Source organism: Eublepharis macularius, chromosome 5, assembly GCF_028583425.1.
Source record: "Eublepharis macularius isolate TG4126 chromosome 5, MPM_Emac_v1.0, whole genome shotgun sequence".
Lineage (NCBI taxonomy): Eukaryota > Metazoa > Chordata > Lepidosauria > Squamata > Eublepharidae > Eublepharis > Eublepharis macularius.
In genome coordinates this window covers 54,825,532-54,840,448 of record NC_072794.1, presented here as the reverse complement: position 1 = coordinate 54,840,448, position 14,917 = coordinate 54,825,532, and the positions used below count along the sequence as shown (strand labels likewise).

Below are 14,917 nucleotides of genomic sequence, written 5' to 3'. Positions count from 1 at the left end.
TTGTTAAGGATTATTTTCAGAGAATTTGTCCCCTTTAAGGCTCATTTGTAGCCCAGCTGTCTGAAGGTGAAGTAAGGTATTAATATATACATACCAATTTATGTGCAGCAGTTTTCCATCAAGTTTATTTGGTATACGTAAGTGGTTAATTGGAGGGGGGTACCTTCATATTGTTGCAGGACTGGATTAAAATACCTTTTCCCCCTCTATTTTTCAAGGCCCCCAGACATTGAATTGCTGAAGGAAGGAGAAAGGTGCGTTAGAAATGATGGTTTCATTTATGTATCCACAATCTGTTTGAAAGAAGTCTTTGATTTCCTGTTCTTTCCTACAAGTGCAGTTATTGTAGCACCCACAAAGACCTGTTTGCCTTGATTAGTTTTTTTCCCTTTGTGATGGTGAAAAGCGTGTTTGATTTGTATGATTTACAGCTGCCCCTAGTTTTGTACTCTTAATTGAACCTGTTGAAACACGACACAAATACAGTGTTTGTTCTGGGATCCTATGTACTAGTTTTTGTATACCACTTCCTTTGTCAATTAAATGGGCCAATTATAAGTGCTGAAAGTTTGTTTATATATTCAGGTAAAACATTAAGTAAGCAGTTCCACTGCTTTTGTGTTTATTTAAGGGGGGGGTCCTTCTGCTTAGATCTGCAGTCTGTCGAGGTTTTTTTATAGCTGTTTTTGGGTCTGGGGAGACCTTCTTTAGTAGGCACCTACAACAGCAAGTAATTATTCAACTCTTGGTATAATAAAAGTGAAAAGATCTGTGTTTTTCTTATGATGGTGAAAAACCATACTGCTCAAGTTTTCTTTTTAACCTTTCCTTACCAGTGTAACAATTTATTATATTTAGCAAGCAAGCCTTTATTGGCATATATAAAATATAAGACAATTTGTTATATTAGTTTTCCTAAATACCTGATAGTAGAGGTGCACTTCTTTCACAATTAAAACTGGAGGCTTGGCTCTTCCTCCCGAAAGGTTTACTTTTATCAGTGGAGCCCATGCCACCTGTGTTTCTAATAATAATACTTAGCATTTATATAGAGCTTTTGGTATTCATTATCTTAGTGTAATCTTTACAGCAGCCCAGTAAAGGTAGGCCAGCAAGGTTCCAACAGAGGCAAGATTTGAACTATGCACCTCCTGAATCACAGCTCATACAGAACAATCTTATGCAGAGTTAAGTCTAAGCCTATTGCATACAGTTGCTCGTTAGCCACTGTGATGTGCCAGTTCTTTTTTTGTAAGGCTTACTGTTCTGGATGTACCTACTGATTGAAAAGAACTTTGCCAGAGCAGTAAATCATGCAGAGATTCACCAGGCACCCTCCTCTGTGGTTACATATTTTAGACTCTTAGAAGCCTTTAAGTATTTAATAGCTTTGTTTCTTAAGGCATACAGATTGTGCATTACCAGTTTAAAAAAACATAAAGTATCATTTCGCCTGCCCTGATCCTTTGGAATGGACTGTCTCAGCAATATTATTAAATCCTGTTAAAGTTTAAATCAGGAGTCCAGATCTTGTTGAGCTTGTGGGGACTTCCGGAATTTTGAGAACATGTAGCAAGCAGCACCACAAAATGGCTGCCAGTGATTCTGAGGCCAATCACAAAATAGTGTGAGGTTCCAAGCCAATTTGCTTCCTATAGTGGAGGCACCTTTTTCCAAATGGGATGCTTCTTGTACAGGGAAAGATGATACCTCCTGGGCTTTTCTGATTGTCTTCCTGCTCCAGTGAGATAAAGGAAGACCAGAACTGGTTCTTTGCTTTGGGCAAGAGATGCTTAGGAATGAAAGAAGCAGGTTCCAGGAAACACATCCATAGACACCGTGGTGCTCATGGATGCCATGATTGCTTTAATGAATAAAAAAAAAAAAGAAAAGAAAAATGATTGCTTTAATGAAGGTGAGCGTAGCAGCTGAAATCAATGTTTAAAGCCCAGGCATTTGTCATTTTGACTTCAGACATCAAAAATAAATAGGTGACAAAGCTGCAGTCTGTTGCTTCTGTGATAAGCTAAAATGATGGTAAGTTGGCAAAAGGGCAGCCATATCTCTTCCCATGATTTCATACTACTGGATAAACAGGAGAAACATGGAGAACCATAGTTTACAGTTATCAGTACTAGCTAATTGTAGGGAATACACATCAGTCTCTTTGCTGCTGCCTGAATGTGCTTCTTTATTACTACATACTTTCTGCTTTTCTCTCTCTGTTCTCTTAGCTTGTCAGTACATTAGGTCTGCGAGTAAAACCATAGCATGAAACTTGGGAAAGGGTGGAATTGCCCATTTGTAATCTTAATATAGTTTTGCAAAATGTGTTGACATTCAAATGCCGGCTACATGTATTAGTGACCTCCATAATCATCTTTTAACAGCGGCCACTCTGGGAAAGAAGTAAAATTACTCACGGAAGCAATTAGAACTTCCGACACTGAAACTCCTAGCCCAGCACTAATCCAAGGAGACTCTGGCACAGAGACTGAGAGCAACAGTGGTGATGAGCAAGAATTTGTTTCATCTGTTCTAACAGAGAATTTATCCAGTGCAAAGCACCTAGAGCATCCGGTGCCAAGAAAGAGCATACTCAAAAAGAAGTCTGTTGAAAGAACATGCCTCGAGTTTAACTGTACAGGGGATGTAGCTAATGATGCTGCAGAGCAATTAAGTAAGTGTAAATTAGATGCTTTGAAAGAGAAACGGGCTGTTCCAAGCACCCCTCAAATGAAAATAAGTGACACTTCCCCTAAAACCAGGAAAAAAACAGAAGGCTGTGGAGATAATGCCAGTAGCTCATCTGTTGTTTTCCTGGGTGTGAGCAAAAATGGGGCAGAACAATTGAAAAGGTTGCTTGCCAAATCAAATCAGTCCATCCATCATGGACTGAAAGGTCCAGCTGACCCTCTTGCTACTAAGAGCAACCTGCTAGAAGGGCTCCGGCAAACATTTATCGAATGGAGGACTGAGGAGACACTGAAGCTTCTCCACAGCTTTGGCTCTACGACCACACAGGAACTGCCAGTCAGTTGCAAGGTGGAAGAACTTGATGAGGATGATTTTGATAGCGCTGATGATTTTAACGATGCTGCTTCTGAAAAAGACATGGAACCCTGTTTGGACCCATCTTTGCCTATCACAGGATCCAGGATGGCAGCAACTCAACCTTTGCCAAGCTATGAACAATTAAGGGAAGACGCAACCCTGTTGGAGATAAGGGTAAAAGAATTTTATGAAGGAAAAGTAACCTTTGCTGAGGAAGGTTTGATGATGCAGCCAGGAAGGGACCAGCACCACAGTGATAAGGTAATTATCTTGAAATTGAATAGATTAATTGCAAAACTCTCCCTTCCCTACTTCAAAACAATGTTACTATTTTCATAACAATTTGTGAAATGCTGTGTGTCCCGGTATGGGTAATTAAGTTATGGTTGGAGCCCCCAGAAATGCTGAAAGTGAATGTTTGTGGACATACTTGGTATTCTGACACACCCTTGATATTCTGACACAGTGTGGTGGCACAATCCCAAAATAGCTGCCACAGGAGGTGGATTCATACTCACAGAAGAAGCCCAAATATAGGGGAGAAGAGGGGTAATTTTAAAAAAATGCACAAGGAAAGAGGAGTGAGAGAATAAAGCTAACACTGGTGGCAACTGCTGCTGAAACAACATTATTTTAATCTGCGCAGCCAATTAGATGTCCAATGGCCAATCAGAAGCTGTGCTAGGCAAGACCCACACCCACTTTTTAAAAACATTTGGTGGGCACTGGCAAAGATGTCAGTGGGCACCCTGGTACCCATGAGAGCCATGCTGGAAGACCCCTATTGTAGATTAAAGAAGAGAGCATAACAATCAAGAACATCACTTGGAGTACCCTGAACCAAGATGTCTTTCTCCACATTGCATGAAATGCTCATCAGAGTTGTTGCTGCCTGCTGCATCCTTCTTCAACATACACTCCCAGTGGAAAATGCTGTGTAAGTAGAGTAAGTTGGCCATGGGAGAAAGACTAGTGTAAGAGGAGAAGCAACCACCTCCCCAATCCAGTAATCTTCACTCCATCGACACAACAATGCCCTTTCACCTTGCTTCAATTGTGGAGGCTTTGTAGGAGTGTCATATATATAAAAAAACCTAGTAGTAAGATTCTAGATGTTTTCTAGTTGGACTGATACCTTGTAGACGCCTACAGTAAAATTATGTACAGAGATACTCAAGTCTAAGGCCATTGATTTCACTGGAATCACAAGATTACAGCATTATATCTCCAGTTGCTGGAGGCCTGAAGAGCTTGAAAACCTAAGTTATCATTCCTTATAACTTAATTTGAATGGCTTGGATCCACCAGAGCACTTGCATGGACTGAAAGGTTTCCTTCCACAAACACATCTTTCTTGCCTCCCCCCTCCCACTATAGCACAAAGTTGCCCCTGAGATGTTCTTGCCTTAGGAAGTGTTTTGGATTGCAACAGGAGCAGGGAATGTGAGAAAGTAACGTACTGCCGATGGACACTCCTGTGGATCCAATCTAATATACTTACTTTCTTGGTCATCTCTCAGATCTAGAGAACAATCTGGCAAATTTGACTGAGCAATAAATATATTGCCTTATTTTCAAGTTATAATGAGGTAAATGCTAATAATACTGCAGAAATATGTTACTATAGTCTTTTATTCAGCCTGGTTCATGTTATATCCGATGCCCTATCTGTGAATAGAGGATGAGGCATACTTTGCAGTCTGTCTGTGACTTACCTTCCTCCCTCCTTCTGATATGTTCTTTTCTACTCTTCCTTTCATTTTTGCAGCTAACCATTATGTGTAAATAATGTAAATAAAAGTTTGCCATCAAGTTTCTAATCATGAATTTAACTGGTTTGGAGGTGTTAGTGAAAATTTTGTGTATACATAACACTAACCATACAAATTAAGAGGAGGGGATTTATATGCAAGGGGAAGAATATGGAAAGAGGGAATGACTGTATGAGCTCAAGAGAGCTCATCTCTTCCAGTTTCATATCTTTGTATCTGGTTTTATGTGTGAGCATGATGAAGGAAGGTAAAGGGTTTCAGTTTTTGTAGCACTAACATGTATATTTCCAGCAAAGCAAAAGTCTAAAAAGAGGGTGGTGGGACAGTGAGATGGCAGAGTACACAAGCGCTAGGCAGGATGATAAGTGTGCAAACAGAAACCCAACAAATTGAAATAATAGTTAAAACATACGATGCTGGCTTAGACTGTCATCTTCACTAGTGCCTACTCAGACTGGCAGCAGCTCTCCATGGTTTCAAGTAGGATTTTCCATATCACTGACTACCTTGTTCTTTTAATTGGGAATTGAACCTGGGACCTTCCGCATGCAAAAGAGTTGCTCTGTCACTAAGCCATGGTCTTCTTCCCCATTGTTGGTAGGTATAGCTGAATGTATACAAAGTATACAAATGTATAAAATGTATACAAAGAAAATTAGTTCTGATAATAAAGCTGCGGTGGCAGGTCATTGATCAAGATGAAGAAAGTTGTAAGATATTTACTCCAGCAAAGATTGCTGTGAACATTTATATTAAGAAATTCTGAAGCGGAAGACTGAGTGTGGGTTCCATAAGCAACATGTGACTCTTCCTAATACAAATGAGGAAGTTCAGGCATACCTGTGTTTATGAACCTGTGAGGCTCAAGCCAGCTATAGTAGCCAAGTTCATTCACAAATCATCTTGCGTCTGTTGTTTCTACCCTTTCTTCAACTAAAACTGTTCTATATTTGTTCTTGAGCATCTCCTTATATTGTTCATATTATGGTTAAACATTAACATTTTAATGGCTTCTTTATATCTTAATTTTTTGTCATGCCATGTTTTTTCTTACGTAGGATGTAAAGCAGCTGGCCACTGCTTTTCCTCTTGTAGATTCAAATGCACAACATCAGATTCAAAAGAGGATTGTTCTTGAAAAGCTGCAAAAAGTGTGAGTGTATTTTCACTTCCATTTCTCAAACTGAATAGCCAAATATGGTTAGAACTGAAGGGATTGCGCCTTTAGGCAGTGTGTCACTGTGCACTGCTGCCACCTAAAGCCGGGTCACACCAGGCTTCTCAGCAGGTCTTCATTTCCCTTAATGCCAAGTTTGCCTCCTTGGAGACAAGATGCCTGGGAAGAATCAGGTTAAGCCCACCTTGGAGAGAATAAGGTGCCTATCTCACCAATTGCTGCCCAAACACAGTCCAGCCTCTCTGATGAAGAATGGCCCTTGCCACTCTGGCCATGTCTTTCTCCATGGGTAAGGAGAGTTCAGAGTCAAACCCCAGCATGCCACCTTGTGTTTCTGTATAATGGATGATACAGCTCTCTAAAGAATTGCCTTGAGTGTCAAAACTGTCTGCTGTGTACATCCCGGTTCTCAAAAGAATTGAAGCAGGAGCACCACCAACATGAAAAAGCAGCATAGTTTGCTTATAATTCTGGGCCAGTAATTCAAACTTACCCACAATCAGTCAGGCTTACTACTTCAGATTTGGTTCCGTGCTGAGCAATCTCCTTTATTCCAGTGTCCTTTATGCTGCCTTGAAACACTAGAATGCTGGTAGCCGACTCACATGATATTAAAGAAATTAAAGTAAAAAGTGTACCCTTAGCGGTGGGCCAGTGTATGTTTAATGTGTTTGTGCGTGAATGTTTATGAACAGTGTAACCAAAAATTGCATGAACAAATCATGGGCCAATTACAGGATAAATTAGCCTCATCATCCTCTACATAGCCTGTATTTAAAACTATTTTACAGGGAAATCTGGTTTACTTACAAACTGTAAATCATGAGTTTAATATAAAACCCATAGCAACTCAAGAAGGTTTAGACTGTTAATTGCCAATGGGCCAGATTCTAACTTGAAGACAGAACATTTGCTAATAATGAAAAGATCTAATTTTGGTTTTTTTCCCCCAGATTGCCTAATGTTTTGGGACCGCTCCGTATTCCTCTTGGTGAGGTTTACAGTGAACTTAAAAATCTTGTTAAAACCTTTGCGTAAGTACAAAAGACATCCAGACATTTGAACAAGTTGAGTTAATGCTAGTAGATGATATTCTAATAAAAGGCATGCTAGAATGTATTTAAATCACTGCTTGTTGTAATAGAAATGTAAAATTTTGAAACCATGGAAAAAATTTCCTAGTGTGTTTTTTCAGGAAAAAAACAAATTTGGTGGAAAATTTAAATTCATGCAATGCTTACTTATACTTTCCTATCAAATCTAAACCTATTTTGCTGCTTTAATAACAGGAAACAAATCATTTATCATTATTGTATACTATTGTATTACTTGGCATATTTATGGAAAGTGAAAATATAACATCCTTAGTACCCAGTACTAAAGCAAAAGAGATCTATAACTACCCTGTGCTATCTTGGCACATCTTATTAATTCATGGGAATTTTGTTTTGGATCCCCCCACAAAGTCCCAGTTTTTCTCATTAAACATTAACAAAAAAGCCCTCCGTTTTTTTCATGCTATTTGTTGTAAATGAAACTTTGTCTTAAAAAGCATTTTATTCATTTCATAAGAAAAAATGCATAGGTGTTTTCCAGAGTTCTCCAAATTTTCAATTGGAATTTTTTAAAGTCCTCAGATTTTCATGTTGTGTGTTTTAAGTCTCATTCAAAAGAGACAAAAATATTCCACAGGAATTTAAAAAGTTTTCCAAAATTTCTCAATTTTTCATTGGAAAATTAATAAGCAATTGACCCCCCCCCTCAATTTTACAGGGTTTTTTTCAGACCTTCATTTCTAGTAACAGCATGTATAAGATAAATCAGAGTAAACAGGTCACATGTGACCATGTGCCAAGCTTTTCATAGTGACAAAGTGTAGAAAGCATACGTTGAAATTAGTTTTGAGTCTTCCCTTCTGCCCCATTTGCTCTTCTCATCCCCTGAACTCCCAAATACTTTAGCCATCTGATGTGACCATGAAATCAGTGTAATTCTAAGAACACTTTGCTGGGAATATTCCCCACCCCCACCCCCGGAAAAGACTTCAGTAGGATTCTGAGTAGACTATTTCAGGAGTGTTCTCTCTCGCTGTTAGTTTCTGTCCAATAAACACTCACAGTTTTAGTGTTATTCATAAGCAGTTCTGATAAATATGACTGCATATCAAGCTGTATGCCTCTGGACAAGACAGGCTGCTTTCATACTTTGCAAACAAACCAGAGACTGCTTGTGATGAGAACAAACCAAAATGACTTTAGGCTTACATGCTTCCTCTCTGCTCACACTTCATGCACCTTGCCAAGACTGATGACTCTCTGATTTAGAACTTCCATATACCTCTTTCACATTTTAGGCAGTCTTTGTTGCATGATTTATTTGTATTATCCCTTTTTTATTACATATGCAATCCACTTGGAGTTTCAGCAGTCTAGGCAGACTGTAGATAAAATGAATTAAATAAACTTAGGGGTGTGTGATCTGGCATTCATCTGTTGGCTAATTAGCTGAATTTCTATCGATCCAGCAAAATCCAGCTATGACAGTTCAAAACAGAGGATTCTGGATCAGATTTGGGAAGCCAGTTACTAATAGGCCAGATTAAACCAAGTTTATTTGGTTTAATCCAGCAAACACTGCAGGCTGGCTTTTTATCTTTCCAAGTATGGGGGGGGGGAGGGGAAGGCTAGACCGACTCCCTTGGCCCATGCCCTCATGGCTCCCATGCTCCCAGCTGGCTCCTCTCCCAGCCTTTCTGCCTGCTGCTTCCTGTCCCCTGCTGGCCTCACACTGCTCTCCAGCTGTGGAGCTTGCCTTGGTAGCACTTTGAGCCAATTTGTGCCACTGCCCTCTTGCTCGCCGATGCTCTATCTCTGCTGTCTGCGTTTCTCCACTAGGAGAGGGCCATGGATTCCTTCTCATCCTGCCTCCATCCCTGCCAAGCTCCAAAAGAGTGTTTCAACCCCCCTCTTGATTCAGTTTGGGATTCTCTGGTTTGAAATTGGGGTTTTCTGGTTTGCCATTGCTTCCTTCACTGTAGTTTGGTACTTTTGGACTTTGTTGGTTCAGCTTGCATTGGAAGTGGGACTTGCATTGGGACTGGCTTTTGGCCAGGGGTTGCCTTTGCTTAAAGTTTCTCTGCCTGGAAAGCCTAGGAAATGTTTCCTCCACAGGAAACAATGGAGAGTGACTGGGGTACCTTGTTCAGGGGCCCATGGAATTGGACCCCTGGGCCCAATCTTCCTGAAACTTGGGTGGGGGGTCCTTTAGTGGACAGGAAGAAATAGGTCTTCTGCAAATTTGGTGGAGTTTGCTTAAAAAATATCCCCTCCTCCCCGATAGTTTTCACCATAGGGAATAATGGCAGGATACATTTGGGATTTTTTAATTCTGCCAAACTGAATCTGACCCAGATTTCAGGGATACCAAATTTGTTATCGTATCCCTGATACCCAGATCCAAATTGGAGAATCTGACCCAGATTTCAGGGATACCACATTTTTTATCGTATCCCTGATACCCAGATCCAAATTGAGCTGAATTTTTTTTTGTGCACACTCCTAATAAACATAGTATGGAAATTCTATTTCTCCCCCACACCCATCTGTTGAGATCCTGTCCTATAATCCCTAGGGCCAAGTTGGGGAGGCATGCTGATCCTGCTGATTATCTTCAAAATAAATGTTTTAAGCTGCTCCCACTTGTCCTTGACCACTTTAACTCCTCACGCTTAGTAGGACCAGAGAGTGTCTTGTATCAGTTCAAATATAAACGCGGCCAATTTCCTAGCTACAGAATGCACATCCAAAGTGCCACACAGACTTGGGTGCTCTTTCCTCCCCCTCTTCCCCCTTTCAAATGCAAATTCCCTGCTTCTTTTAAGTTGTGGCACATGGCACATGATTACATTTGACTCAGCATTTCTCTCTAATCATGATTAGCTCAAGTTACAAATTGGCAAATCCAGTTCTAATCATGGTTGCAAAGGAGCTAACCATGCTAACTAAACATGCCAGCACAGATTCAATACTGCTTGGTTAGTTTGAAACATGAAATACAGAGGGGGGGGGGGGGACAGGAGATCAGACAGTGTTACAATTGCACCAAGCTAAAGAAAGGAAATAATATGGCTCATATCGTCTGCTGTTCTTATAAAGGAAGGCAAGCAACTTTTTGCCTCAATGCAAGGCCTGGTGGCCCAATGATAGCTTAGTTTAGCTAGGTGTTAAGGGTCATCAAGAGCCACAAGCCACTCTATCATCTTCTTGATTGAAGACAGTTTTCCAAAAAGATAAATAAAGAGGTTATTGGTTCCTTGTGACCATTTTAGTTTACCTTTCCTGAAATCCCATGGTGTACATATAATGGCTGCATTGACGGACTTTGGAATTCCAGTACTAAAGACTCCCAAGTCCTCTTTGCCAACCTCAGTTGCCCAGTCCTTAGCAATCAAGAAAGGGATAGTGCAGGGTGCAGAACCTCAGTTACAACTCACTAAATAGTGATCATGATCTGATGGCTTGGAGCCACTCTAGGGTTTCAGGGGCACAAAGCTTTCTGTCCATGGAGCACAATTTTCCTTCCCCTTCTTGTGACAGCCAAAAATGCCCTCTTTTCCCCTAGGAGCAGGATTTGGGGGGCATTTGGGGGCTGCAAGGAAGAGGTGGTGAGAAAATTGCCCTCTGCAGTGGAAATCCTTGTGCCTGTGGAAATGCTATTGGGGACCCAAGCTGATGGTTTTATTTTTAGTAGAAACTGTTATTAAAGATTGAATTACTAAGCATATCGAGAGGCAAAGCCTGTTCAGGGTGAAAATTAACATGGCTTCTGCAAAGGGAAGTCCTGCCTCACCAACCTTCCGCAGTTCTTTGAACAAGGCAACAAAAATGTGGTTAAGAGTGATCTGGTAGATATTATATACTGGGATTTCCAGATGGCTTTTGACAAAGTACCGCATCGGAGACTCCCGAGTAAGCTTAGCAGTCATGGGATCAGATGATAGGTTCTCTTAAAATTTGGTTTAAACAGGAAGCAGAGAGTAGGAATAAATAGACAGTTCTCTCAATGGAGGGAAGTGAGCAGTGGGGTCCCACAAGGATCAGTATTAGAACCAGTGCTATTTAATTTGTTCATAAATGATTTGGAATTAGGGGTATGCAATGTAGTGGTCATTAGCAGAGGATACAAAATTATTCAGGATGGTGAAAACCAAGATGGATTGGGAAGAGCTACAGGAGGATCAATCTAGACTGGATGAATGGGCAAAAACAAGGCAAATGAGGTTCAGTGCTGATAAGTGTAATGTGATGCACATAGGAACAAAAAATCCTAACTTTAAATATATGTACAGAGAACTTTTTCTCCTTTCCTAAAATACTAGAATTTGGGTCAGACAAAAGGAAATACTTCTTTACCCAAGTGATTAAAATGTGGAATTTGTGTCAGAAGATTGAGTGATGGCCACAGGCACATACAGCTTTAGACAGATTCATGGAAGGATAGGTCTAGCAGGGGCTACTAGCCATGGCGAATAAAGGAAGCCTCCATATTCTGTGAAACCCAGTGTTAGGAGGCAGCATCCGGGGAAGGTCTTGGCCTCTGAGCCTCTGTCGGCTCTAGTGTAAAACAGGATGCTATACTAGATGGGCTGATCCATCAGGGCTCTTTTGAAGTACTTTTTTCTGTACACTACCCCATATTTTATGTGTATGATGCATTATGTTAATAGCCAATGTCGCAGTAGATAGGAAAGCAAAATATAGAAATCATTTGACTTAAATAGTGTGTGTGTTTTTTTTTTTTTGGATGTGCTGGTAAAGACCTTTTGGACTAAGAACTAGAGAAAAGCCCTGTTCTGCAAGACAGAGTGCATGGTCATTATGTAGGGGAGTTGAGCTTTTTTTTTCCTAAAGGGAAAAGAGCATGTTGTGAACTGAGCAACATCAATTTTCAGCTCCATTGATTTTTAAAGGAACACTTGCAGTTCATTCTATTCTACTCTCCGTTTTATTCAGTTGCCAGTGCTGGGAAATACATTGAAGAGTCCTCTGGAGACATTTTAGAACAGTTATAGCTCTTCCTAAGCAAAGTCCCCCAGTGCCTGTAAGCTTTTGTTATGAATACTGAGATGTCAAATAATCTCCAGAGTCATGTGGGCATTTTGTTGGAGAGAGAGGTAGGGAAAAAATAATATATAATCTTGGTTAAATAAAGAAGTTAGTGAGTGTGATTTTTTTAAAAACCAAGCTCCATTTGTTTTCTTAATTGTTAAGGTGATTACATGGAATTCTTCGTTTATTCATAGTGGTTGTAATGGTACTCCAAATACACAAACACACTTTCCCTCTCCCCCCCTCTCTCCCCCTCCTGGGCTTTTAACTAAGGAGTTTCTTTTTAGCTGTTTTATGGTCTGCTCCTACACAGACTACAGCTTTACGAATATCATTTTAAAATGCTCTATGTGCTTTTGTGCCCTGTATTTTTAAAAATTTGGCTTGGCTTGTTTTTATTCACATGTTTTTAGTGATCTGTTCTTATTCTACTGGCTTGGCTTGTTTATTTTTGGGGTTTGGTTTATTAACTCGTTATTGTCGTCTTCATTGGCTTTGTTTTATTGTTTTAGTTGTGAGCTATCACAAGCAATTCTGGAGAGGCAGCATACAATTACCTAAACAAATAACATCTTATTATAAAAAGCACAGTATATTTAGGATTATCAGCAAGATTTTAGTGTTGTAGAAAATGCCATTTCCACTTTGAACCATCTGCCAGACTAACCCAACACTTTGGATTGCAAACAGTGAGAGAGGCTTTTAAGTACAAAAGGTTGACAACTAGTGTCCTATGGGTCAAAGATACCTTGTAGGGATAGATTCGGTGGAAAGAAAACTGGGGGTATACATGCTTCAATAAAATATATACATAAATATAGCCTTCTAAGTCTATATTCCATACCTCTTTCTCTTCTCTGTCCAAAACCATCAGCCACACACTACAAATAAGTCAACACTGAATACAAAGTAATATATAAAGGAATAATACATTCTCTGAGGGATTCATATCATTGTTAATAATGGTAAAATTGTTAAAATCTAGACCAACTGCTTGTTGAGCATGCCAAAGCACAAAATTGTGACCCCTTAAGGTTTTTTTTGTCAAAACGATCAACAAGGAGAGGAGAAGTATAAAAATTGGCAGATCTGCCCAGATACTTGGACAGGATTGAGGCAAAATATATTTTCTGAATGTCCTTGTAAATTGAGCAATATAAAAGGACGTGTTTGACTGTTTCAGCCATGTCCGATTCACAGGGGCAGATATGCTGGGAGTATGGAGTATGTGGATATCTTCCTTCAAGAAGGGCTAATGATAACACATTAAGGCTGGCCAAAGTAAAGTCTCTACAATATATAGGGAATTCTAATGTATAGAGGTAGTCTGTCAGGGCAAAATTTTTGCCATAGTTCCCAACCACCAGGACAAATTGAAGGGCTATATCCCATATATGTTGTTTAATTATTCCTTTAGTTCTGAAGAGCTGAAGGGCTGTTGCAGTAAAACCCTAAATTTGTAATTTCTCCTCAATGGCTTTCATCCACACTGAGTGATAATTGTCTAGGAGAATTAATGAGATTAAGCTTGGGCGGGGTGGGGGAGGTTAACTTGAGCTAGAAACCATATTGCTTGAAACTAGCTGTGTGCTTCAAGTGGAACCAACAACCAACCCAAAACGGCGTTGGGCACATAGTATGGAACCCCAAATATATATTTAAGGAATTTGGATTGGATCGCTTCTAATTTGCAGAGATCTCTCTATATATGCATAACTGTAAACCATACATAAGTTGGAATAACATCTTACCTGAAAAAATGTAATTGCATAGAGAATATGTGAACCCCTTTTCGAGAAGAAGAATCTCAAAGTTGCTGAGATGGCTTTTTGGCCATTCTCAATAACATGGGAAATCTGAGCTCTCCATGAGCCAGACAAATGAAATACTACCCCTAGATATTTAAACACTTAAATTTGTTCCCTCTTATGACCATTAATCTGCCATCTGCATTTGATAAATCTTTTGGTGATGACAAGAATTTTGGCCTTTTGGAAATTTATTGTTAACTGTTCCTCTTTGCTATATTAATCCAAAGAGTTCTTCTGAGATCTACTTCAGAGTAAGATTAAATCAACAACAACATTTGATATATACACCACCCTTCAGGGCAACTTAACACCCACTCAGAGTGGTTTACAGTGTGTGTTATTATTATCCCAACAACAATCACCCTGTGAGGTAGATGGGGCTGAGAGAGCTGTGACTGACCCAAGATCACCCACGTAGGTTCAAGTGGAGAAGTGCGGAATCAAACCCAGTTCTTGAAATTAGCGCCCTGCCGCTCTTAACCACTACACCAAACTGGCTTTTCATGTCATCCATATATAATAATGTGGAGATTGGTCTGTTTGCTAACCTGGATGTGTGAAAATCCAGGTTGGCTAAGGCCTGTATCATGGAATTTATGTAAACAGTTAAATAACAAAAGGGCCAGAACACATCCTTGCTTCACACCTCTCCTGACAAGGACCATTTGGGACAGGTCCTTGTGGGTTACATCTTAATGTCAAATAGTTTTTTTTTATGCAGTGCATGGATAATTGCAAGTAGTTGATGATCGATTGTAGGTACCATATTTAGTAGCTGTTATGAAAGCTAAAGTAAATAAGAAAATGCTAGATTATACACTTCTGATGTCAGTATTAAAAATGAATAATAATTCTTTGAAATGATTTTTTTACAAGTTTGTTGGTTAATTACAGTATCATGCTCTTTGAGTACTCGAAGAGAAAGGTGGCATAGAGAGCAAAGTGTTTTTCATTCAGGATATAATATGCACAGACTTTATGTGTAATAACCTCTAA

The 14,917-nt window shown here is 39.7% G+C and overlaps 1 protein-coding gene across 1 annotated transcript in view; it reads left to right on the top strand.

Annotated features, from left to right (window-relative positions):
* The window catches only part of RPAP2 (RNA polymerase II associated protein 2), a 68,358-nt gene that overhangs the window by 14,958 nt on the left and 38,483 nt on the right, over nt 1-14,917 (top strand). The window contains exons 7-10 of the mRNA XM_054979529.1: nt 219-254; nt 2,391-3,315; nt 5,885-5,979; nt 6,957-7,037. Of these exons, the coding sequence (XP_054835504.1) occupies nt 219-254; nt 2,391-3,315; nt 5,885-5,979; nt 6,957-7,037 (1,137 nt within the window). The remainder of the gene's footprint in view (nt 1-218; nt 255-2,390; nt 3,316-5,884; nt 5,980-6,956; nt 7,038-14,917) is intronic.